The sequence below is a fragment of the Chiloscyllium plagiosum genome, chromosome 3, assembly GCF_004010195.1.
Source record: "Chiloscyllium plagiosum isolate BGI_BamShark_2017 chromosome 3, ASM401019v2, whole genome shotgun sequence".
Taxonomy (NCBI): domain Eukaryota; kingdom Metazoa; phylum Chordata; class Chondrichthyes; order Orectolobiformes; family Hemiscylliidae; genus Chiloscyllium; species Chiloscyllium plagiosum.
The window spans coordinates 33,855,027-33,880,664 of NC_057712.1; the positions used below are offsets into that span (position 1 = coordinate 33,855,027).

A 25,638-nucleotide genomic window follows, 5' to 3' on the forward strand; every position below is an offset into this window, starting at 1 on the left:
CTGTTCCCTGGGACGCACACCGAGACGAACATCAACTGTGCCTGGAGGATCAGCAACTCGGTGGAGGACGCTCTCTGGGTGGTCCGCGATGTGCTGATCTTCCAGCTGAAGGAGTTAGCCCCGACTGAGTGTTGCAGTCTGGCACATTCCATGGTCCAGGACTACGTGTTGAGGGACGCGGTGAAGCTTGGGGCAGCTGCCGCCAAGGCGCGGTGGGGAAAGACTACTGTGTAAAGTCTGCCTGCCTAATGAAGAACAGGGGGTCCATGCAGTCATTTGGGCTCTGCTGACGCCTCAGCTATTTGTATGGGCATATGATTGAAAAATGTACAGACCTGTATAAAAATGATAAATTCTGATCTCTGTATGTACATGTTTACATATGTATGGCATGACCAACTGTACAGACCATCAAATTATTTTATGAATAAAGTATATTTTTGAAATAAAAAAGAAATCCGCGCTGGTGCTGGGTATTTGGTTCGGGGGGGGGGCTAGGGCGTGCGCCAAGTCTTGGGAGGAGCGTATCAGCAAAGTGAGGCAGAAACTGGGCAGATGGAAGCTATGGTCGCTCTCCATCACGGGAAAAAACCTGGTCGTCAGGTATGAGGCACTGTCAGTGTTGTTATATGCGACACAGGTCTGGCCTATTCCCAGAACCTCTGCCGTCGCAGTCTCCCAGGCCATCTTTCATTTTATATGGAGATCAAAGATGGACCAGGTATAAAGATCTGGGCAACGGGGGAAAAAACACACCAATGCCACCCTCACCCTGATGGCCACCTTTATGTGTGGCTGCATCAAGCTGTGCGTGGATCCCCGGTACACAAACACCAAGTACTGAGGTTCTACCTGTCCTCGGTGTTGCGAAGGATGGGCCTGGCCTCACTGCCGCAGAACGCTCCAAGTCGTTGGATCTTTCCATATCACCTGTCCTTCGTGGAGAAATTTATGAAGAAAAACACCTTTGACCACAAATCCATCAGGAAGTGGTCAGCACGTAATGTCCTTGAGACCCTTCGGGAAAAGGAGAGGGCAAATCCTGTCGAGCCGTTCCCTGGACAGACTGTCAGTCATTTCGCAGAATGCATCATCGCCAGAACTTTCCAACAAGCACCAAGACATGGCTTGGCTGGTGGTGAGAAGAGCTCTGCCTGTAAGATCCTTTATGCACGCCCGGACTCACAGCCGCACCACTCGCTGCCCTCGAAGTTGTTGTGGAGGGGATGAGACTGTCACACACCTCCTTCTGGAATGTGCCTATGCAAAGGAAGTTTGGAGAAGAATGCAGTAGTGTTTGTCGAGGTTCATCCCGAACAGCTCCATGATGCGGGGCTCCGTGCTCTACGGTCTGTTCCCCGGGACGCACACCAAGACGAACATCAGCTGTGCCTGGAGGATCATCAACTCGGTCAAAGACGCTCTTTGGTCTGTCTGAAACCTGTTGATCTTCCAGCTGAAGGAGTTGACCCTGACTGAGTGTTGCAGACTGGCTCATTCCAAGGTCCAAAACTACGTGTTGAGGGACGCACCGAGGCGTGGAGCAGCTGCCGCCAAGGCGTGGTGGGGAAAGACCAACGTGTAACGTCTGCCTGCCTAGGAAGAACAGGGGGCCCACCCAGTAATCGGGCCCTGCTGATGTCTCAGCTAAATACCTGAATGATCAATGTACAGACCTGTATATACGCATGATTAATTCCGATCTCTGTATGTAAAGAAATGGAATGTATATGTATGTATGGCATGACCAATTGTATAGATAACAAAATAATTTTATGAATAAAGTATATTTTTGAAATTTAAAAAAAAATCCGCGCTGTCGTTGAAGCAGCTGTGGAGGGGACGAGACAGTCACACACACCTCCTTTTGGAATATGCCTATGCAACAAAAGTCTGGAGAGGAATGCAATGGTTTACGTTGAGGATCGTCCCGAGCAGTCTGTGATGTCGGACGCCACGCTGTACGGTCTGTTCCCCGGGATGCACGAGACAAACATCAACTGTGCCTGGAGATCAATCAGTTTGGTGAAAGATGCTCTTTGGTTTGCCTGAAACTGTTGGTCTTCCAGTTGAAGGAGTTTGTTTTCATTTCAAAAATATACTTTATTCATAAAATATTTTGATGATCTGTAGAATTGGTCATGCTATACATACGTAAACATTCCATTTCTTTGCATACAGAGATCGAGTAATCATTCATATATACAGGTCTGTACGTTTACCATCCATGTATTTAGCTGAGGCATTAGCGGAGCCCACTTATAGAGTGGGCCCTCTGTTCTTCTTAGGCAGGCAGATGTTACACGGTGGTCTTTCCCCACCGGGCCTTGGCGGCAACTGCCCCAAGCTTCAGCGCGTCCCTCAGCACGTAGTCCTGGACCTTGGAATGTGCCAGTCCACAACACTCAGTCGGGGTCAGCTCCTTCAGCTGGAAGATCAACAGGTTTCAGACAGACCAAAGAGCTTCTTTGACCGAGTTGATGATCCTCCAGGCACAGCTGATATTCGTCTCGGTGTGCGTCCCGGGGAACAGACCGTAGAGCACGGAGTCCTGCGTCACGGAGCTGCTCGGGATAAACCTCGACAAACACCAGTGCATTCGTCTCCAGACTTCCTTTGCGTAGGCACATTCCAGAAGGAGATGTGTGACAGTCTCATCCCCTCTGCAGCCGCTTCGAGGGCAGCGTGCAGTGCGGCTGAGAGTCCGGGCGTGCATAAAGGATCTCACATGCAGAGCCCTTCTCACCACCAGCCAAGCCATGTCCTGGTGCTTGTTGGAAAGTTCTGGCGATGAGGTATTCTGCCAAATGACTGTGACAGTCTGTCCAGGGAACCGCTCGATAGGATCCGCCCTCTCCTTTTCCTGAAGGGTCTCAAGGACAATATGTATGCTGACCACTTCCTGATGGACTTGTGGGCAAAGGTGTTTTTCTTCATAAATTTCTCCACGAAGGACAGGTAATATGTAACGGTCCAACTACTTGGAGCGTTCTGCGGCAGCGAGGCCAGGCCCATCCTTCGCAACACCGGGGACAGGTAGAATCTCAGTACCTAGTGACACTTTGTGTTTGCATACCGCGGATCCACGCACAGCTTGATGCAGCCACACACAAAGGTGGCCATCAGGGTGAGGGTGGCATTTGGTGTGTTTTTTCCCCTGTTGCCCAGAATTTTGTACATCGAGTCCCTTTGATCGCCATATAAATGGAAGAAGGCCCGAGCGACTGCAATGGCACAGGTTCTGGAAATAGGCCAGACCTGTGCCACATATAACAACACTGACAGTGCCTCACAGCTGACGACCAGGTTTTTATCCGTGATGGAGAGCGACGGTAGCTTCCATCTGCCCAATTTCTGCCTCACCTTCTTGATACGCTCCCCCAAGACTTGGCGCACGCCCCAGCCCCTCCAAACCAAATACCCCAGCACCTTCAGGTGGTCAGTCCTGACAGTGAAGGGGATGGAGGATTGGTCAGCCTAGCTCCCGAAGAGCATGGCCGCGCTCTTGCCTCGGTTGACTTTGGCTCCCGAGGCCAGTTCGAACTGGTCACATATGCACAAGAGTCTGTGCACGGACTGCGGATCCGAGCAGAAAATGGCGACATTATCCATGTAGAAGGAGGTCTTAACTTGCAGGCCCTTTTGACCCCGTCAGAGTAATGCTGACTGGCATATTCCAAGATCCAGGACTACATGCTGAGGGATGCCCTGAGGCTTGGGGCAGCTGCCGACAAGGCATGGTGGGGAAAGACCCCTGTGTTAAGTCCTTCTGCTGAAGAATAATGGGGGTCCATTCAGTAATTGGGCCCTGTTGACACCTCAGCTAAATGCCAAAAGGTTGACTGTAAATATAGAGAATCATGAACAAAGACTTAATTTGTTCTCTGTAAGTAAATAGAGTATTGGTCTGAATGGCTCCATTAACTGTACATGTATCAAAGATTTATTTCTATGAATAAAATATATTTCTGCAATTAAAAAGAACTAGACTCAAAAATTAGCTTGCTCCTTCTCCATTGGTGCTGTCTAACCTGCTGTGATATGCAACATTTGTTGTTTTCAGTGCTGAAACGTCATGCATTTGCATTAGTTGGAGTGGACTTCGGGTCCAGGACCTTGTGCTGAGGGATGCACAAAGGTTAGGATAGCTGCAGCTTAGGACAAAGACATAATGGAAAAAGACTACTGTCCAAGGTCTTCCTGCTGAAGGTAAATGAGTGCCCATCCAGTTATTGGACCCTCCTAGTGCCCTTAATATATGTAAATATTAGTAAATGTTAGTAAATATCAGTGTAAGATAGATCTTTGGGTTTTTTCTGGATAGAGTCAAAGTCCAATGTCTTGTTCATTAACTTGATATACAAATGTACAGAACTGAACAGCTTTTGTGACAATGTGTGTGTGTGTATATATATATATATATATATATATATATTATATATACACACACACACAGATTATTTACGAATAAAGTATATTTTTGAAATAAAAAAATTCTGGGAACCGACTTCACAGTCAGCATAGGTGTGAAGGGATTCATGGAAGACCATCCCTTGTGATAAGCAAGAGGAACAACATCCAACAAGAGGGTGCTGAGAACATTGTTCATTTGCCACCTGGGAATAGACTGGAATGGTCCCCTAAGACAAATTAACATGTACATAGAAAAACAACTGGATGTTGGCTGTTGGGAGCTGAATGGTGAACTCCTGTCCCAGACTGCATGAAACACAATTGGTAGATGGATGGACCTACTCTGATGTAATTTCTGTAATTTGCGGAATAATACAACTTGCATATCAATGTTGGATCTTTAAGTTTCTGATTCTACAAGGGATTATTGTTATAATACCAACATTGTCAGTAAAGCTTATGTAAGGAGGAAAAACCTGTGACCTTGGATATCACTACTGAAGCTAATTTTAAAGGGCAGCACGGTGGCTCAGTGGTTAGCACTGCTGCCTCACAGCGCCAGGGACCCAGTTTCAATTCCCGCCTCAGGCAACTGTCTGCGTGGAGTTTGCACATTCTCCCAGTGTCTGCGTGGGTTTCGTCCAGGTACTCCAGTTTCCTCCCACAGTCCAACGATGTGCAGGTTAGGTGAATTGGCCATGCTAAATTGCCCATAGTGTTAGGGGAATGGGTCTGGGTGGGTTACTCTTTGGAGGGTTGGTGTGGACTTGTTGGGCTGAAGGGCCTATTTCCACACTGTAGGGAATCTAATCTAATCTAATCTATGCACCCCAGTGATAAAGAGCGAATGACTGGCCATGTTGCAGCAGCTTCCACTACTGCTAGCTGTGTCCATGCCAGTCATTCTGTCTGAAGACTTCAACTTCTTCATCAATGTGGATGGATGATCCAGAGGGGCTGACAGTAAACTGGCCACCATGTCCTGATTCCTGACGGAAATGGTTAAAGATAGCTAGCTGTACAATGTCTTCAGCACCCCGGCAGATCAAGCACAGTGTAGATACAGCTGGTCACAACCAGATGAGTCTATCTGCTCAGTGGTAGATTTTCTTTGGGAATGTGCGGGACACAAACAGTCAGATCCATCGATGTCAAGGTGATGGTTTTGCTAACTGCTGGCTCCTGCTGGCTGTCACCTACTTGATAGCCAGTCAGCTGGAAGGGAATGTAGAAGCTGAACGTGAAATTGTTGATGCCAGAAAACACTGAGGAGCTCAAAAGGGATTACACAGGTTGGAGAACAGTGTCACCCTCTTTGAGGCTCCAGTGGACTGGTCGGAAGCAGTAAGAGAACACCAGGAGGTTATTTATCCTCAAAGATGTTCAGAAGGCAAAAGAGAGGGGGACAGGGAAAACTGTTAAAACTCAAGAAAAGGAGAAAATGGGGACTGCAGATGTTGGAGATCAGAGTCAAAAGTGTAGTGCTGGAAAAGCACAGCCAGTCAGGCAGCATTCAAACAGCAGGAGATGTTTTGAGCATAAGATCTGCATCAGGAATTTCATAGGAGGTGGAGGGGGTTAGGAACTAATAATCCCCCATCCAAAAGCCACCCTCCATCATATTCAGCAGGGGGCAAATCAGGCACAGTGGGTGGAATTCCTGATGAAGAGCTTATCCTTGAAACACTGACTCTCCTGCTCCTCAGATGCTGCCTGACTGACTGCGCTTTTCCAGCACCACACGTTTTGACTGAAAACTCTAGAAATGTATGCAGAACTTGTTCCTGCTGCAGACAATGGGGGTTGATGTCATGGAGGATCTCCAGGAGGTGAACAGCCAATAAACCTCTGTGGAAGAGAATGAGAAAGTGCACGAGAGCTCAGTAATATCATCTCAGTCTGACATCCTGAGGATCAGAAAATCCTTTTGTGACACAAGGCCCACTGAGAGCAAGGCCTCCCAGTCATTCCTGCCCTCTTTCATGGAGGTCTTAGACAACAGCACGCAGGAGAGGGTGGATCAGCCACTATCACTGGACAAGTTGACCAAAGCCAAGTCCTTTGAAAAGGATACAATTCCCAGAAGTAACGGCTTACCGGCCGAGTTGTATACTGCTCTGTGGGATGTGATTGGTCAGGACCAGCTGGAAGTATACAACAGTATACTTCTGCAGGTACTATGATGAATCCATGAGGTAATGTGTCATCACTCATCTCCAAGCAGAAGGGGGAAAGGGAGGAAATTATAAATTGGCGGCCAATATTATTGCTGATGCAGACTACAAAAATCTTGTCTAAAGTCATTGTCAACTGGGTCAGGCCTTTTCTGGGATCCATTATTCACCCCAACCAGAGTTTTGTAGTACTGGACGATTTCCAAAAGTCTCGTTTACATGCAGGACGGGGGGTGAACGCCTGGACCAGAAGACCTTGACAGGATATCACATAATTACATGTGGAACATGCTCGCCAAAATGGGCTTTAGGCAGAGAATCTGCATTAGGATCTGACTGCACTACACCAATATTGTTACTGCAGTCTCAATCAATGGGTGGCAATCAGAAAGCTTCCTGATCAGATCTGGAGCCAGGCAGGACAACCCACTCTCTCCTGACTTGTTGGTATGTTTTATAGAGCCTTTTACTAAGTCCATCAGGAAGGATGCGAGTTTCAGAGAGGTGACAATCAAGGCAGTGGAGGACTGCAGGTCAAAGCCTCCCTATACCTGAATGACATCACACTGGGGAAAACATACCCAATGTTGCCCTCCTCCTGATGGGCACCTTTGTGTATGGCTCCATTGTACTGTGTGTAGACCCTCAGTACACAAACACCAAGTTTCACTACGTATTGAGGTTCTACCTGTCCCCAGTGTTGTGAAGGATGAGAGTGGCTTTGCTGATGCAAGAGTGCTCCAAGTAGTTAGGCCGTTCTGCATCACCTATCCTTCACAGAGGAATTTGCAAAGAAAAACACCTTTAACCACAAGTCCATCAAAAGGTGGTCAGCAGTTAGCATCCTGAAGAACATGCCAGAACTGAATCTTCCTGTGTCCAAATTTTGATATTGTCAGCTGTGACTGGTAGGGTTTTCAGAAAATTTGAAACCATTATGGACTCATGCAATGATAGTACCATCGGTAGAGTATCTGCTGTGGAAGGCGGCTAAGTGGATCCAAGTTCACTACTTGGCCTCCCAGTTGGTGTTCCAACTTGCAATTATTTGCACTTAGTATTACAGCCTATCGCTTAATTTGGCCTGAAGCTATGGGTGACAATACCTTATTCTCTTTAGTAGACCTAGTAGGGGTTTGTAGTTCATTATTGCTACAAATTTACGACCATAAAGGTGGGACTTCCTGATTCCAAACATGTAAAACCTTCCTTCTCTATCTGAACATATTACAATCTGCTTTAGCCAAAGTCCTGGATGCATTCACTATTGAGCATTCCTCCCTTTTCGGCCACGATGACCTGATACTACCCCAAAGCTGTATGAGGGAGCATCATATATTAATAACAGATCTCACTTGGGGTCATAGTGTGCCAATGAGGATAATAGCGGTTTCTTCCTTTCCCTGAAAGCTATGGCTTGGCCACGCAACCATTACCAAGGCTGACTCTTTTTCAGGAGTTCATGTAAAGATACTAGGATGGAGGCCAAGTTATGTATGAACTTTTTGTAATAATGCACCAGCCCAAGGAAAGACTTAAACTCTTATCTAGACATGGAAGTTGGGGCACCAGGAACACACAATTTTCTCTTAGTATGCATACACCCACCAGAGAGAACTGTCTCAGGTCTATGATGAAGTTCTCCAAATGTTCTTTATTGGCTTTCCATATTACTAGCATGTCACAGGATAAACGGCAATCTGGGGTAGACCTTGTAAGATGTTCTCCATGATCCGCTAAAACATTGTACCAGCTGACAATGCCTCAGCTGGAAGTCTCCTATATTAGTACAAACCCTCATCGGTATTAATTGCACCATACTTCTGGGAATCCTCTTCTAACCACAATTACAAGTACATATGACTGATGTTCAGCTTTGTGAAGACAGACCCCCTGCCACTTTGTGTATAAAACCTTTATGCGAGGGAGTGGGTATTTATCCAGCTGAGAAAAGTGGTTTACCATTTGCTTAAAATCCCTGCAAAGGGGAACTGACCAGTCAGGCTTCAAAATTGGTACGACTGCTGCTGCTCATTCCACAAACTAGGCTGACGTGATGATTCCTTCGCTTTTCAGCCTACTAATTTCTTCATCTACTTTTGCCCACAAGGCATATGGCACTGCGCGGGCCTTGCAGAATTATGGAATGGCTTCCTGGTCATCATGCAAGGTGGCTTTGGCTCCTTTGATAGTCCCTAGACCTTCCTGAAAGATGTCTAGATATTTAATTAGGACTTCACTCAGGCAGCCATTTTCTCATCAATTAATGTTGAGCCAATTAATGTGAATCTCTCTTAACCAATTTCACCCCATCAAGCTTGGGCCTAAGCTTTTTACTATAATCATCGGTAACTGAACCAGCTGCTTCTCATGAGAGACTGGAACCAAAGGTGTACCCTTGATTCGTAAAGGTTCCCCGGTATAGGTTCTCAGTTTAGTGGAGGTCTTACTCAAACTTAACAGTTGGAGTCCAGAGCAAATTTTGTTTAAGAATGGTTCTGCAATCACTGATACATCCACGCTGACGTCAGCCTCCATTAGAAGCGGTGTAACCACTTAACCAGACCTTGATTTGTCCTGATTTGGATATTACTAAGCAATTTAACTGTTCTCAACCAGATGTAGGTGGACTTCCCATGATGTGCACTCTCCTGGATATCGGCCTATGAGCTCTCTTACTCAGTTTAGGTCTAGTGGGACTTCTTTGTTGTCTTGTGTCAGCATACCAGCAGCATCGCTAATGGCTTGCCAGCCCAGATCCTGAAGAAAATTTTAACTATTTGACAGAGGCATGGCTTTGTTTTGGGATTTTTCTGTGAGCTGATCTGGAGTCTCTCGGTTCAGAACTTGTCCTGAGTGTGGCTGCGCAATTACTTTCACTCAAGTGGTGTTCCCCAAGCTTAGTCGGACTGGTAAGGTTGTCTATATCCATGGGAATACCCAGCAACTCATATGCTCTACTTGCCCATTTTTCAATGATAAAGCCTGTTGTAGTGCTTGCTTGAAGTCCAGTTGGATTTTAGTTAATAGGTGCTTTTGCATGGTTGCACCATTAACCCACTCTCATCGTCACTGAAATAATCCAGAGAGGCTGGTGTCCCCATCACTAATTCACCCTTTATTTACACATGATAAGTCCTTGACAATGGTTCAGTTCCCTCAAAGCCAGCTCTCAAAGTACCAGAATGTGTGACACTCTTTTTTTTGTTTGTGAGACGCAGTGAAAGACAACAGGTGTACAAATGTTTATTCAGTTTCCACCACCAGAAAGAAAAGAAATACCCAAGTGGCCAGTGACAAGCAGTGCCCTTCACATCAAAGGGCAATGCTGTGTGATCAAACAGTGAAGGGGAAGGCAGGGATTAAATCAAAACAGAATTTGGACAGGGAAATTAGATGAGATTAGATTTTAACAGAATTTGGACAGGGAAATAATGCACTCCACTCCCTGCAGCGCCCACCGCTCCCCGAATAGCTCAAGGGTGTTGGTGGACACCGCGTGCTCCTTCTCCTGAGACACCCGGGCTCTACCGTAACCGCGGAAGAGGGGCAGGCAGTCGGCCCTAACGACCCCCTCCATGGCTTGCTGCCTGCACCTGTTTATGGCCAGTTTGGCCAGGCCCAGGAGCAGACTCATGAGGAGGTCTTCAGACCTGCCCTCCCTCCTCCGTACCGGGTGTTCGAAGATCAGGAACATGGGACTGAAGTGCAACCAAAAACAGAGGTGGTGGTTTTTGAGGAAACCAAAAAGGGAGTGCAAGCGCCCACACCCAATATATACATGGTCCACTGACTCCACAGCACCACAGAATAAGCAGTTGGGCTGGGAGTCAGTGAACTACCGCAATCTGTGGTTGCAGGGGACTGCCATGTGCAGCACCCTCCACCCCAGATCCCCGAGAGACAGGGGGAGAACTCCCGTGTAGAGAGCCCTCCATTGGGGATCTCCACCGCCCGGTGGCAAATGGGCACGCCAAGGCGTGTCCAGGCAGTGGATGAGGGAGAACAGATGGACGGGGTGCAGCAGCAATCGATACAGGGTCTGCCGTGATATTTCCTTAAAGGGAACAAAACTAAAATTCCAGGGGCGGCACAGGTTCCCGGGGGAGACGTCTTCTTTTTATCTGTCAGCCAGGACTCCCTGATTGGAGCAGATTAACACCCCTAAACAGCGAACTCATATTTTATGACATCCACTGGGCTGACCTTGTTACGATCACTGCAGTCCCTGGCACAGTTTGAACTAGAGGAAATAAATGGACAGGGGGTAATTTAAGAGTAACATATGGCAAGGCAGCTTGATCGAGTGGAATGCTCCTCCTTTGCAATGTGAGAACTCAGGGACATTTCCAGTGTTCAGGGTGATTGTGTGTGCAGGAGGTGCACCCAGTTGTACCAGATCTGTGTTCCAGACCTAGAGAAGTGTGACAGCAAGTTGAGTAATTGAAGGATAGCACAATACAGTGAAGTTGTCATTCTGCAAGAAAATGGTGCAAAGGCAAAAGGCAATAGGCCACCACTTCACAAAATAAAATTACTAGCCAGATAATGCAGGAGACCCCAGGGGTCTCCACTGGAGTTCTCTTTGTTGCATTAGTGTTGACCTGGAGGTTGGTGAAACAGGGAGTATCAAAGAATTATGTGTTTTAAAGAATAATTTAATTTAAGGGCTAATTTCAATTTAAAGCGAGATTTGTTCTTTAATTTTAGCAAGATACTGATAATTGATCTTTTGGGGTCATATTGTGGCACAATGGTAGTGTCCCTACTCGTGGACAGGAAGTCCTGGTTTGAGACTCACCTACTCCTCTGAACAGGTTGATTAGAAAAATAGGTTAAATTAAAGAAAAAATTCCTTTGATTAACTGCAGTTTAATTGCAGCTTTAAAACAGGAATTAATGGGTACTCAGTTAATTAGACAACTTATTTATTCCAGTTTCATAAATCTTTGACTTGGGACCATAAAGGGGACCTCGTTCAATGCTGCTTTGCTGCATTAGAGTGTAACTGGAGTTTGGTGAAAAGTCCCTCATTTTCTCTTATTAGCAAGTACTTCTGCCGTTTAATAGCATAGGAAGGTGTTAATGAATTTGGAGCATATGGCAAAGAGCAGCCACTAGGGAAAAAGACAAACTGAGTTGGAAATGAAAATCACAGTCAAGGCTTGAGGCCTACAGACTTCTCAGGAACAGTATTTTTGAGAGAGACAGGAAGGTGTGACTACAAGTGAAGTAGGTAAAGGAATGCAGAATTTAGAACTGAAGGAGCCTTAGCTCTTGACACTTGTCAAACATGTATGAGATATTTGCGTGAGAAAAGGGACTGTTGGAAGGAAGGACAAACTGGCTACTGCACTGTGGTATAGGTGGTTATTCAAGGAGGGGAGCTAAAATAAAAGTGATCGTGGTTGAGGATTCTATAATTGGAGTCACAGAAAGCAGCCTTTGAGCACGACTGAGAGTCTTGCATGGCGTGTTACCTGCCTGGTACCAGATAAGGGTCATCCCAAACGACTTAACTAGAAATTGGTGTGGGAGGGGAAGGACCCAAACTGGAATCAATACCATAGTGGAAAGGCTAAATAGGGTGGTCACAAGACTTGCAAACGGAGGGGGAGGTTTGGGCAAAGTCAATATAGTTTTAAAATAAGTAAAATTTTAAAATAAATTAACATGACAGGAAGCAAAGAAACAGTCAATAATCCTACTTTGGGTATGGCAGACAATGGGCAAGACGATAAAAAGTGCATTGGTTAAACCAGAAGGCAGAAATAATAAACAAGTGAATGAAACATCAGCGCTGAGGGACAGACTGCAAATAAGAGTTCTATATACAAATAAATGGAGCGTAAAGAATAAATTAAATGAACTTCAGGCACAAATTCAAGTTGGAGATAATGATATAGTAGCCATTACTGAGACATGGCTGCAGGATAGTTGTGATAGGGAACCAAACATACCAAGTTATAAGGCATAAAGAGTGGACAGGGAAAATGACAGAAGAGGTGGAGTGGCCTCACTGATTAAAAACAAAATTACTTCAATGTGAGCAGGATATAATCAGGGGAAAGCATTCTGTGGAAACCAGATTGGTGAAAATGAGGACAGGTAAAGGATCTAAAATTGTAATAAGTGTTGTGTACAGAGTCCGTGGTGGCTGCTCTGTAGATTATATAAATGCAGAAATTAGTCAAGTGTGTAGTGTAAATGGAGCAGTACTAAAGGGGATTTTAACTTTAACTTCGATCAGGAAAGCAGGGCAAGTATCTGTCAGAAAGGTTGTGTATTTCTGGAGTGTGTCCAGGATATTGTAATGGTTTCCTAGTACTGGATTTAGCAAAGGAACAAGCAATATTGGATTCAGTCATGTGCCAGACTTAATCAGTAACATAATTGTGCATGAACATTTATCAATTAGTGATCATAACATGTTCGAGTTCAATTTAATGTCTGAAAGCAACTAGAGTTTTAGATTTGGGTAAGGCCAACTCTAAGGAGATGAGACAAACTGTCCACAGTCAATTAGGAGAATCTGTTAATGGATGAAACAATTAAGAACAGTGGAGGAAGCATTTAACAAAACACAAAACCAGTTCATACACTGGAGGGGAAAACTCTACTTCACAGAAAAAAATAGCCATGGACAAGTAAAGAGAAAAGGCATGTAACTAAAAGAAAGCAAGCTTACAAAAATACAGAAAAAGTACAGATCTTGCCAAAGGGTAATGACTCAAGTACTAGCAAAAGACCACAAAGCAGCTTCTAAGAGCTACCAAAAGGGACTATGAAAGAGAACTTGCCAAGGGCATTAAGATCAATAAGAATATACTTTATGGTTACATAAAGAAAAAGCAGGTAGTCGGAAGAAATATTGGCCCACTGAAGACTGCAAATGGACATAATGGCAATGAGTATGGGAAAATAGTCGACTTAGTAAATACTTTATCAGAGTATTTATGGTAGAAAAGGAGGATAGCTTGCGAGATGTCCTGAGGAAATTTAATAGTAGACTGGGGACAGTGACTGAATAAAATTAACATAAGTAAAACATCAGCAAAGAGGAAATAAATGGAATTTAAGAATGACAAATCTTGGGATCTCACAGTTTCCATCTGAGTGTTAAAGGAAATAAGGGAACACATTGAAAGTTTATAGTTATAGTGTCTACAGAGCTCCCCAGATACAGTAATCATCACTATGGATGGATATTTCCACATTACTCTGCTTTAAGGGCAAAAGAGGAAAACCAGGGAATTACAAAGCAGTTGGCCTCACATCTGCGGTAGAGAAATTGCTAGCAACTTTAATCAAGGTGGGGTTACTGAACACCTCAGATTCCTGAGGTTTTGGAACCTATTCAGACTAAGATGTGATCTGTACAAATTGGACAGATTGCAACTCAGCATGGCTGGGATTAGCATTCACTAGGGTGTTTACTATTGCAGTGTGGGAAGGTTTAAACTGGAGTGGCAAGGAGATAGGAGCATGAGCAGAGAGGCATGAGTGAAAGAAACAACAATAGAAACGAAACATGGAAAATGCTTTTGGAACATTGCGTGGAAAGATGATATAAAACTTGAAAGGGTTCAGAAAAGATTTACAAGGATGTTACCAGGGTTGGACGGTTTGAGCTATAGGGAGAGGCTGGGGCTGTTTTCGTTGGACTATCGGCGGCTGCGGGATGACTTGTTAGAGATTTTATTAAATCATGAGGGGAATGGATAGAGTAAATAGACTAGTTCTTTTCCCTGGGGTGGGTGAGTCCAGAACTAGAGGACATAAGTTTGGGGAGAGAGGGGAAAGATTTAAAAGGGACCCAAGGGGCATCTTTTTCACGCAAAGGGTGGTGCATGTATGGAATGAGCTGCCAGAGGAAGTGGTGGAGGCTTGTACAATTACAACATTTAAAACGCATTGGGATGTATATATAAATAGGAAGGGTTAAGAGGGATATGGGCCAAGCGCTGGCAATGAGACTAGATTAATTTAGGATATCTGGTCAGCATGGATGGGTTGGACTGAAGGGTCTGCCTCCGTGCTGTACATCTCTATGACTCTATGGCTCTAAATAGAAAGCATAAATGGAAGACAGAGGAAACAAGAGCTAGAATCAAGTAGGGGGCTGGAGTACAAAAAAAAACTATAAAAATGTCAAAGACAGGTCTAATGGTACTGTATCTGAATAACAGAGTATTTGTCATAGGGTAGACAAATTAACAGCACAAATAGTTGCAAATAGGAGGAACAGGCAAAACAAAAAGAGGTATTATTAGTGAAAGTTGAAATCAGTACAATAATTAGAAACTATATTGGCATAGATAATCAAGATATAGAATCAATCTGGATGAAGCTAAGTAGTAATGGGTAGAAAACTTTATGAGAATTGCCTGTTGACTTACATGTTGGCATTATGGAATTAAACAGAATTACAGAAACATGAAAAAAGAATGTTACAGTAATCATGGGTGATTTTAATCTACATAGAGACTGGACAAACACATTTGTAATAATACTGAGATGGATGAATACCACGAGTGTGTATAAGACATTACATTCCACCAGTCCTTGAAGTCCAGTACAGGATAAACTATCCTACATTTGGGACTTTCACTGAGGAGGAGTTAATTTAATAACCTTGTTATGAGGGGTCTTTCTTTTTATGAAAAGGTGGCCCAAACATGATAGAAGCTTTCTTAAGGATAGAAAGTGAAGCAGTCAAACCTAAAACAAGGCTCCTAAATTTAAATAAAGGATATAACAAAATTATGAAAGGTGAAGTAACTGCAACAGACTGGGTAACAACAGTAAAATGCATGACATTGGGTAGTCAATGGTTAATATTTAAGGAACAAAAGCATTCAGTTGTACATTCCTTCTTGGTGAAAGAGCACAACCAGTGCTAACAAGCAAAGTCAAAAATCATATTAGATCCAAAGCAGAGTCATATAAAGTTGCCAGAAATGTAGCAAGCCTGAAGACTGGGAGCAGTTTAGATAAAGTGGATCATGTTGGAAAAAAAATACAGTATAAGAATAAGCTTGCAAGGAACATAAAAGGGGGATGGTAAGAGCTTCTGTAAGTATGTGCAAAGAAAAAAATTAACAAATGTAAGCCCCTTACAGTCTGAAACAGGAGAATGGATGATGGAGAACAAGAAAATAGCAGAGAATTTTTAAAATTCATTCTCAGGATGTGGTGTTGCTGGTCAGGCTAGCATGCATTGCCCATTTCTAGTTGTACTTGAGAAGATGGTAGTGAGCTGCCTTCTTGCTCCAAAGCAGTCCATTTGATGTAGGCACACTGCCAATAAGAAGGGGATTCCAGGATTTTGACACAGTGATCCTGAGATAATAGAGTTAAATAGCTACTTTGTTGTCTACGCAGAAGAAACAAGTAACTTCTGTGAAATGCTAGTGAAGCAAGAGTCATTTCGGAAGGAGGAATTAAAGAAAGGTATTAGTTTTAAGAGAAATGTAATGGGGCTGAAAGACAATAAAGCTACAGGGCCTGATAACCTACATGTCAGGGTATTAAAGGAGGTGTATAAAACTAGTGGATACATCCATTGTCAGTTTCCAAAATTCTGTAGATTCTTGAACAATCCTGGCAGATTGGAAGGTGGCAAATGCAACTCCATTGTTTAAAAAGGATATTAGGGGGGGTTTTAGGAATTATAAACCAGTAAGCAAAACATCAATAGTAGGGAGCCAATTATAATGGTGTGATAACAGACCACATTAAAATATCAATGTAATTACAGAAACACAAAAGGTGAATGTAGAAAACCAACGCATGCAAGATTGGTGGTAATAAACTAGCATGGATTGAGAATTGGTTAGCAGACGAGAAATATTAAGTACTGGGGGTGGAAAGGGGTGACAAGTGGGTTACCGCAGGAACTGTGCTTTGACCCCAGATATTCACAATATATATCAATAATAATTTAGATGAGAAAATCAACTGTAATGTTTGCTGATAATAAAAATAAACCTAGATGGGACTGTATGGTGAATAGGATGTCAAGAGACTTCAGGGTGATTTAAACAAATGAGTTAGAAGGAAAATATCTGACAAATGCAATACAAAATACCTCAACAAATACAGAGGAACCTCGATTATCTGGCGTTTGATTATCCGAATATTGGATTATCCAGCCTGATCGCAAAGTCCTGATGCTTGGCTAAACTATGTTATTTGGCATTCGATTATCCGAATTCAATTAATGGAACAAAATAGTCCCTGCCCACATCCTTCAGATAATCGAGGTTTCTCAGTAAATCATAAAATTTGCAGATGAGACAGAAAAGGAAAAAGGAGGTCACTGTTGTATGCTCTCTCTGAAAGACTACTGATGATACTTCTTGCCACAAATGTATTCTAGGTGATGTCTTCAATGTCCAAGACATTGGTTCGGCCACATTTAGAAGACTGTGTACAGTTCTGGTCGCCACATTATTAAAAGGATGTGGACGCTTTGGAGAGGGTGCACAGAAGGTTTACGAGGATGTTGCCTGGTATGGAATGTGCTAGCTATGAAGAAAGATTGAGTAGGTTAGGTTTATTTTCATTAGAAAAAAGGAGATTGAGGGGGGACCTGATTGAGGTTTACAAAATCATGAAGGGTATAGACAGGGTGGATAGAGACAAGCTTTTTCCCAGGGTGAAGGATTCGATAACGAGAGGTGGAAAGTTTAAGGGGGATACACGTGTCAAGTACTTCTTACAGAGGGTGGTGGGCGTTTGGAACGCGTTGCCAGCAGGGGTGGTAGAGGCAGGCACCGTAGATTCATTTAAGATGCGTCTGGATAAATGCATGAGTAGGTAGGGAGTAGAGGGGTACAGATGCTTAGGAATTGATTGACAAGTTTAGACAGTACATTTTGATCGGCTCAGGTCTGGAGGGCCGAAGGGCCTGTTTCTGGGCTGTAAATTTTCTTTGTTCTATCTTTGTTCTTTGAGAGAGCTTGGCAGCACCACAATTAACTCAGTTCATCAGGTCTTAAAGGACATACTGCTAAATTGGGTCTGTGACGAGGGAACAAGTATTTGATTGACCTCATCCTCATCAATCTGCGTGCTGCAAATGCATTTGTCCATGATGGTGTTGTTACGAGTGACCACCACAAAGTCCTGTCTTTACAATTTGAATACCATTCATTGTGCTAACTGCTAAATTTCAAATAATTCCACTAACTCTCAATGAGATGCTGTGAGCCAGCAGCAGAACTATACTCTAACACAATCTGCAACCTTACAGCTGAGTATATTCCCTTACCCTGGTTCAAGGTAGAGTGCAGGAGTGTTATGAATGAATGAAAAACATGATGATCCTGGGCCACCCCAACAATTCCCCATTGTGTGCATAGAAATGGAAGAAGAAAGACTGACAATAGAGTCATTGAGATGTACAGCACAGAAATAGACCCTTCGGTCCAACTCATCGATGCTGACCTAATCTAGTCCCATTTGCCAGAAACTGGCCCATACGCCTCTTAAACCCTGCCTATTCTTATACACATCCAGATGCATTTTAAATGCTGAAATTGTACAGCTTCCACCACTTCCTCTGGCAGCTCATTCCATACACGTATCACTCTCTGTGTGAAAAGTTGTCCCCTTAAGTCTCTTTTATATCTTTCCCCTCTCACCCTAAACCTATGCCCTCTAGTTCTGGATTCCCCCACCCCAGGGAAAAGAATTTGACCTATCCATGCCCCTCATGATTTTATAAACCTGTATAAGGTCACCCCTCAGCCTCCAACGCTCTAGGGAAAACAGCCCCAGCCTATTCAGCTTCTCCCTATAGTTCAAATCCTCCAAAACTGGCAATATCCTTATAAATCTTTTCTGAACCCTTTCAAGTTTCACAACATCCTTACGATAGGAAGGAGATCAGAATTGCACGCAATATTCCAAAAGTGGCCAAACAAAGTGTACAGCTGCAACATCACCTCCCAATTCCTATACTCAATGCTCTGACCAATAAAGAGAGTTGAGCCTGAGACTCATGCCAGTGCTATTAAAGGGTCAGTTAGACTCGAAACATCAGCTTTCTCTCCTTACAGTTGCTGCCAGACCTGCAGAGATTTTCCAGCATTTTCTCTTTTGGTTTCAGATTCCAGCATCCGCAGTAATTTGCTTTTATCTATTATTTATATATGCAGATAGGTGGGAAAAAGTGAAAGAAGTGCAGTTTGCCTATTTCCTTTTCATGCTAGCAGAGAAAGATTCGCTCCAATGTTTCTACAGCTACGGCTAAACTTCATATTCCTTCACCCACTGTATACATGTGTTCAAGAAGAGGAAACCAGATACTAAGAAACAGTGTGAACTGCTGTTACTTATAGTGATGAATGATTCTTCATTGATAAGTTAACACCTGTAGAAATCTCAGTAAACGGTAATCCTTACCAGCTAGGAGGAATGGTTACAAGGTGTACTTACAGGCCGACTCTCCGTGGATTCTGACGCTGACAGATGGAGGTTAGCCTGTTTTAAGAAAATACAGAAAGACATTATAAAGCAGTAAGAATAATGAGCTGCAGAGAGCAGCACGATGTTGCAAGGAAACAGTTCAAATAACCTAACTTCAGTGTTCTGGGCAGCAAAGAAGAAAATACACTGAGATGGTAATCGGCATTGTTCGAATTCCTACAATGTACCAGAATCTCCACTTAAATATGGTGCAGCAAATGATGCTTTTATTTTTTGTATATTAAAAAAAAACTCCTGCACCCTAGTATTTCAATGAATTGCATTGTTGACCTTGAATTTTGAATTGCAAGATATTGGTGCAGAAGGCAGCTGATATGCTATTCCTTGCTTTACTCCAATGACAAAGGTCACAATTCTATTATTTCCTTCGGTATTCAATTATAAAAGCATAAAAGAATCTATTATATTGTTTACAGTACAGATTCACAATCAGATCGGCGGTCTAAATCCATGAATCTACACTCTAGCCCGTTAGGTATTAATTTTTAAAAACTCCCCAGAACAAAGAAGTATTTGTATTTTGTCATGAATAGCCTTACAATGAGTTGGAAACAACATTTGAGTTTGCTAGTTTTGAGTTCCCATTAGGTAAAACTAGTGCATTCCAATTGAAATCAGCCGTACTAGTGAGAAAGATTACAAAATTTCAAATGCAAGTTTCAATGAGTGCATGCTGCAGTTCCATCATTTTAAAAATTTATTTAATAAACTTCAGGTAGGAAGCTGGTCCCATTCACAAAACTGTAAGAGTTCTGGAACAAACTAATTTGAATTGTGCATGTCTACTGACCATAACCATTCCATAACCTTTTAGCTGTAGTTTTAAAAATTATTATAAATATTTATTTTAAGTAACTGATGGCTATATGTTGATGAAAGTAAATGGTCAATATCATTTTAAAGTCACTTTTAGTTTTTAAAGCCATGTTATTCCCAGGTGAAAAATGAGCACTATATTTTAAAATGTTTATGGTTTCGTGATAAATCCAATTCCAGCTTCACCTGTCTTCTTTCTGCTTGTTGACTTACACTGGCTCCCGACTAAGCAAGATCTCAATTTTAAAATGTTCATCTTGTTTTCAAATCCACCCATGGCCTTTCTTTCAGATCTACAACTGAGATACCTGCACTCCTCCAATACCAGTCTCTTGGGCATTTCCAGTCTTGAGGCATCAACATTGGCTGACATGCCTTCAACTGTCAAGGAGCTGAGCTCTGGAAATCTCTCCATGAAACCTTCTGCTTCAATTTTCACCTTTACCATGCTCCTTGAAACCATCTTTTTGTCCAAACCATAACCAACTTCCTTAATATATTACATGATATAGTTTGAGATTTTAGGTGACAATGCTCCTTCAAACATTTTAGTATGTTACATGTGCTTTACAAATATAATATATTGTTGTACTGGTAATAGAAATGTGCCAGTTTCCATTCAAATATAACCAAGAATATTTTTGAAGCAGGAAATATAAACTGATGTAAAACATAAACATTCCAGTACATTGCTTATTGTAGGTGCTCATTGAAGATATTATGGTTTTAAAAATAATATGAATTTGAGGAGAAAAACCTAAACCATAACTTTTATAATAGGAAAAACAATACAATTCCAAGCAATGTTGCATAAGAATTCAAATTTTACCCAATGGTGAAACACAATTCCTAATATTTAAGAACACATGACAGAAACATCATAGCTTGGCTCAGGGGTCACACGCAGGCTTTTGAGTTAGAAATTTGTAAATTTAAATCATGGCAGGACGAACGCATACCAGCTGAAACAGTTTTGTAATTTCCCCACAACTAACAACCAGAAATCATCTATTTCATGTGACTCCCTTCTATTCAGAAACACATGCCAATAATTGGACCTTCTTGGTTGACTTACACTGGCTCCCGACTAAGCAAGATCTCAATTTTAAAATGTTCATCTTGTTTTCAAATCCACCCATGGCCTCTCTTTCAGATCTACAACTGAGATACCTGCACTCCTCCAATACCAGTCTCTTGGGCGGGGGGGTAGTGTTACTAGTTTTGAGTTCCCATTAGGTAAAATTAGTGCATTCCAATTGAAATCAGCCACACCAGTGAGAAAGTTTACAGAATTTCAAATGCAAGTTTCAATGAGTGCATGCTGCACAGTGGAAGGTGTGCAAATGTAAATTGTAATGGGGGAATAGATGGAGTGAATGCAGAACAATTATGTCTACAATGCTGACCAAGGGAAAAGACACGCATTCTTGTTCCTTCTGGCTCTGCATTGAGCTAATTATAAAAGCATAGCTGAGGAATCTTTAAGTAGTCCTTTTAATGAATGTTCGTTAGGCTGATGTAGATCTGCGTTGAGAGTGTGGTGCTGGAAAAGCACAGCAGGTCAGACAGCATCAGAGGAGCAAGAGAATCCTTGATCAGGAATTTCTGATGAAGGGCTTATGCCCAAAATGCCGATTCTCCTGCTCCTCAGATGCTGCCTGACCTGCTGTGCTTTTCCAGCACCACACTCTCGACTCTGATCTCCAATATCTGCAGTCCTCACTTTCTCCTGATGTAGATCTGCAAACATTTGTCAATAGTTAATGCCTTATTCAAAAGGCAAAACCTCTAACAATGCAGCACCCAGTTTGTATCATACTGGAATAACAGCAACAAGTTTGTGCTGAGAGCCCTCAGGTTGGACTTGGGCTTTTGACAAAGGAGAGAATGATACCACTGAGTCAAAGATGTTTCCTTTAATTATTTTTCTTTAGCTCCAACTATCTTGGAAAGAACATCTATTTGTCTTTTGAATTCACTGATGCCGTCTGCCTTAAATGTATACAAAATGGATTGTTTGTGTTTACTTTCTTTTTAAAACTTTGCCCTGTGTTTCTAATTCTTTTTAATTCCAAATTTCAAACTTATCTTTGCTGCAAAATATCTGTTATTACTTCAACTATAGACCAGCAGGAACATCAAGACTCCATAAAGTTACAAGCAGATGTCATTATGCATGAATGAGAATGTTGTTTTTATATATAGTGTCCAAAGAAATCTGAACCCAGAACTTGGTTACCACCCTATCCTCATCTTTCCAAGCCATATTTGATGGTGGTCCTAAAGAGCCAGTCAACAATTGGAGCTGATCACAATGAAACATGTATATATAAAGCAAATCAGCAAAGTTATTTGATGGAAGAAAATAAGCTTTTCCTGGGAGGCAACCTTACTAGACATGGCACAAATGTAGAACCAATTTAATCATTTTGATTACCGAATACTCAAAATTTCCTCTCCAGCAAGTCAAAGTATCTGATCGTAGTCAACATGTATCACAAAGAAAAACTCACATATTTGGTTTCTCTCCCAGCTGATTTTGGTGCAGGATTAATGGGCTGAAAAAGAAAAATATTCAATACTTAATTCTCATCTGATATGGAATGGGGCGGTAGCATTCTTCATTAATGGTCAAAACAACTTACAATGTGTAAATAATTCTGCAAGGCAAAGCAAAAGGTGAAAAGCCTTTCATAAGAACTGCAATTTTATGTCTGATGCTTAAATTACCTTTTGAAGTTTACATTAAGAGAAGGCAGCCCGGGGGGGCAACTGGTGGCAAGAGTGGGAGCTGGCAGCCTGAGGTGGTCAGCGGGGACAACACGAGTAGGCCACGCATGGTGGCGGTAGCAACAAGGCAGCTAAAGCAGGCAGTCTGGGACAATGGTGAGCCGGAAGCAGAGGAGGCCAAGCCCTTGTCAGGAGTGTGAGCCCAGCTAGGTTCTTATCGACTGTGGTGTTGAACTATTGTGTTTCTTTGTTTCCTACTTTTTAGTAGTAAGGAGTGTAATGTTTAAATTTTCCTTATTTTCCTGTTTTGTAATTAAGATTCTGTACTTAGGAACCATGATCCCTAAGATGATGCTGTAAGTGGTGACTTGTAAACTTTTCACTTTACTCATGTATGTAATAATAAAATTAGTTCAAATAATTCAAACTCAGATCTCTTAATTACTGAACAATGAGTAAATGGGCAGAGGATTAATCGATCATAGCATTGAATATGTGGGTTAAAGATGGTAAGAGAGAAAAGCGGTCAGATTCCTGAGGTATTGGGAAAAATAGGAGCAGCATTGTTGGAATGCCATCACCTGAACAGTGCTGTAACCAGTGTCCGGGTGAGCTATATAACTAGAGCATGTAGGACAGGGGCTTTAAACCAAGTGATAGGGCAGAGGGTTTATGGAAGGGTGGATTTGCTAAATTTGAAGTAAAGCAAAAGGCATTAGTGCAGAGAAATTATATGGTAATGATAATGAGATAACTGATTCACCCGTGTCCTTTAGGGAAGGAAACAGCCATCCTTACCTGGTCTGGCCAACATGTGACTCCAGACCCACAGCAATGTGGTTGACTCTTAAATGCCCTCTGGGCAAATAATAAATGCCAGCCTGGCCAGTAATTCCATGAATGAATAATACAACAAAAAAGTGATTTTGACAGGAAATAAGAAATACAAACAGGATAACAAATACAATACAGGAAATACAAACAGAGCAAACAAATAAGATCATATTGGGGAAAATGGGGAAAAAAGTTTTGAAAGTTTTCTTTAATTGAACACATGCAGTATTTCAAAAAGTAAAAGAGTTGATAGTACAAATAGTAGTAAATTGGCATTTTTTGATAACCATCACAGAAACAAGGCCTAAAAGTGACTATGCTAGGTTCTGAACATTCATGGCTGTTTGGCATTTGTGGAGGGTAGGGCGAAAGAAAAGTAGTGAGTAGCTCTGCTAATAAAGAGGAAGACTAGTATAGTAGTGACACATTAGCTTGGTTGGGAAGATCAAAATACAGAAATAGTTTGACTGGAGATAAGAACAGCAAAGAAAAGTCATTGATGTGCGCAATTAATGCACCCCCAACAGTAATCAAATTGTAGCACAGAATATAAACCAAGTAGGATTGTATTTAACAAAAAGCACTGCTCGAGTCATGACTGATTTTTAATTTTCATACAGATTAGATGCATCAAACTTAATAAAGACAGATCAGAGGATGAGTTAATTGAATATATTCAGCAAAGTTTCTTAGAACATTACATTCTAGAGTCAACCAAGGAACCAGCTATTTTAGTTTACAGAATTAACATTTAACCTCATATAAAGGAACAACAAGAAAACAATGAGAACAAGAAAACAATGAGACAAGAAATTCACACTCAGATTGAGAGAAAGAAATGTTGTTCTCAAACTAGTGCCATAAAATTAAATAAAAGCAATTACTGGGGTATGAAGACAGAGTTGCCCAAGGTAGGATAGGAAAACAGGTTGAAAACAATATGGAAGCAGTGAAGATAAGTAAGGCATTAAGTCTGGTGAACATAGCAAAGGAGCAAAAGTCCTACTCCATAGACACTGTGGGAGGGGAACCACTGCTTCATCAGTCCAACTTGCACCTTTTCCTCCCCCGTCCCCCTCATCCTGAACCTGGTAACATTTGTGATACATACACACGCAACTATGATCAAATACATGCCACCTGTATTCAAGACTGAGTGACAGGAACCGGACACACTTCAAAAATGCCCCAGGAGAGGTGACAAGAAAAATCATAGGCCTATGTCCCCAGATTTAGAGGCGGAGCGATGTAGTGATTCTAACAAAGCTATCCAGATGGATCTCATAGAATATTTTTTCCCTGATTGGGTCTAATCATGTCCAATCAGGGAGCCCTGGCTTACAGATATAAACAGAGTGTCTCCAACTCTATTTTGATTTAATCCCTGCCCTCCCCTTTACTGTTTGATCACACAGCATTGCCTTTCGTGAAGGGCACTGCTTGTCACTGGCCACTTGGGTGTTTTCCTATTTTCCTGGTGATGAAAATTGAATAAAGAAAAAGAAAGAAAAGGAAAAAGAAAAAAAAACAATGTCAGCGGTTCTGCTTACTCTGAGAAATGGCTCGGAGGAAGCCAGATTAGTGTCAAGTACTATGCACGTGTAAATAAAGGATGGCTTAGTGATAAGATATCTGCCTCTGTGGAACTATTTCACAAGAGAACCCCGACCTTTAGCTCTAACAGAGAGAAAAATAAAAACTTGCACATCCAGCTTCAAGACCCCAGCAACTGCTGAAAGCTAAAACTATAACTCCTGGTTCAGTGGGAGCTTGACCCCAACAATTTCAGCTGCTTCTGTTGTTCCAACTTTAATTTAAGAAACCCTAAGGCCTCACAAACTATTTACTTTATTAGTTTTGAGCAGACAGCTCAACGCCTCTATTTCAAACTTCCTCCATTAAAAAAAACCCTGGACAAAATACATCTCAAAGCCACAATAACATTACAAGGGGGTTATTTCACTTCATGTGATAATTTTGGGCTATTCCTACACGGAGGTCATAATACAATTTCGTTACAATAATAACCATAAAAATAAAGCCTGATCAATTAGAAAAATACAAAAAAAAACATCGAACTGCACAACACGACATCAGAACCAAAAGTTCACAAAACATGCAGTAGAGTTTAGTCAAGTATATCAACACAGAACTTTGATGAAGCAAGCAAGTGGAG

The 25,638-nt window shown here is 42.3% G+C and overlaps 1 protein-coding gene across 7 annotated transcripts in view; it reads right to left on the reverse strand.

Annotated features, from left to right (window-relative positions):
- LOC122542073 (muscular LMNA-interacting protein) overlaps window positions 1-25,638 on the reverse strand; it is a 174,637-nt gene that overhangs the window by 52,736 nt on the left and 96,263 nt on the right. For all 7 annotated transcript variants that reach the window (XM_043679432.1, XM_043679424.1, XM_043679442.1 and 4 more), the window contains 2 exons: window positions 22,412-22,456; window positions 19,032-19,076 (listed from right to left, as the gene is read on the reverse strand). In XM_043679432.1, the coding sequence (XP_043535367.1) occupies window positions 19,032-19,076; window positions 22,412-22,456 (90 nt within the window). The remainder of the gene's footprint in view (window positions 1-19,031; window positions 19,077-22,411; window positions 22,457-25,638) is intronic.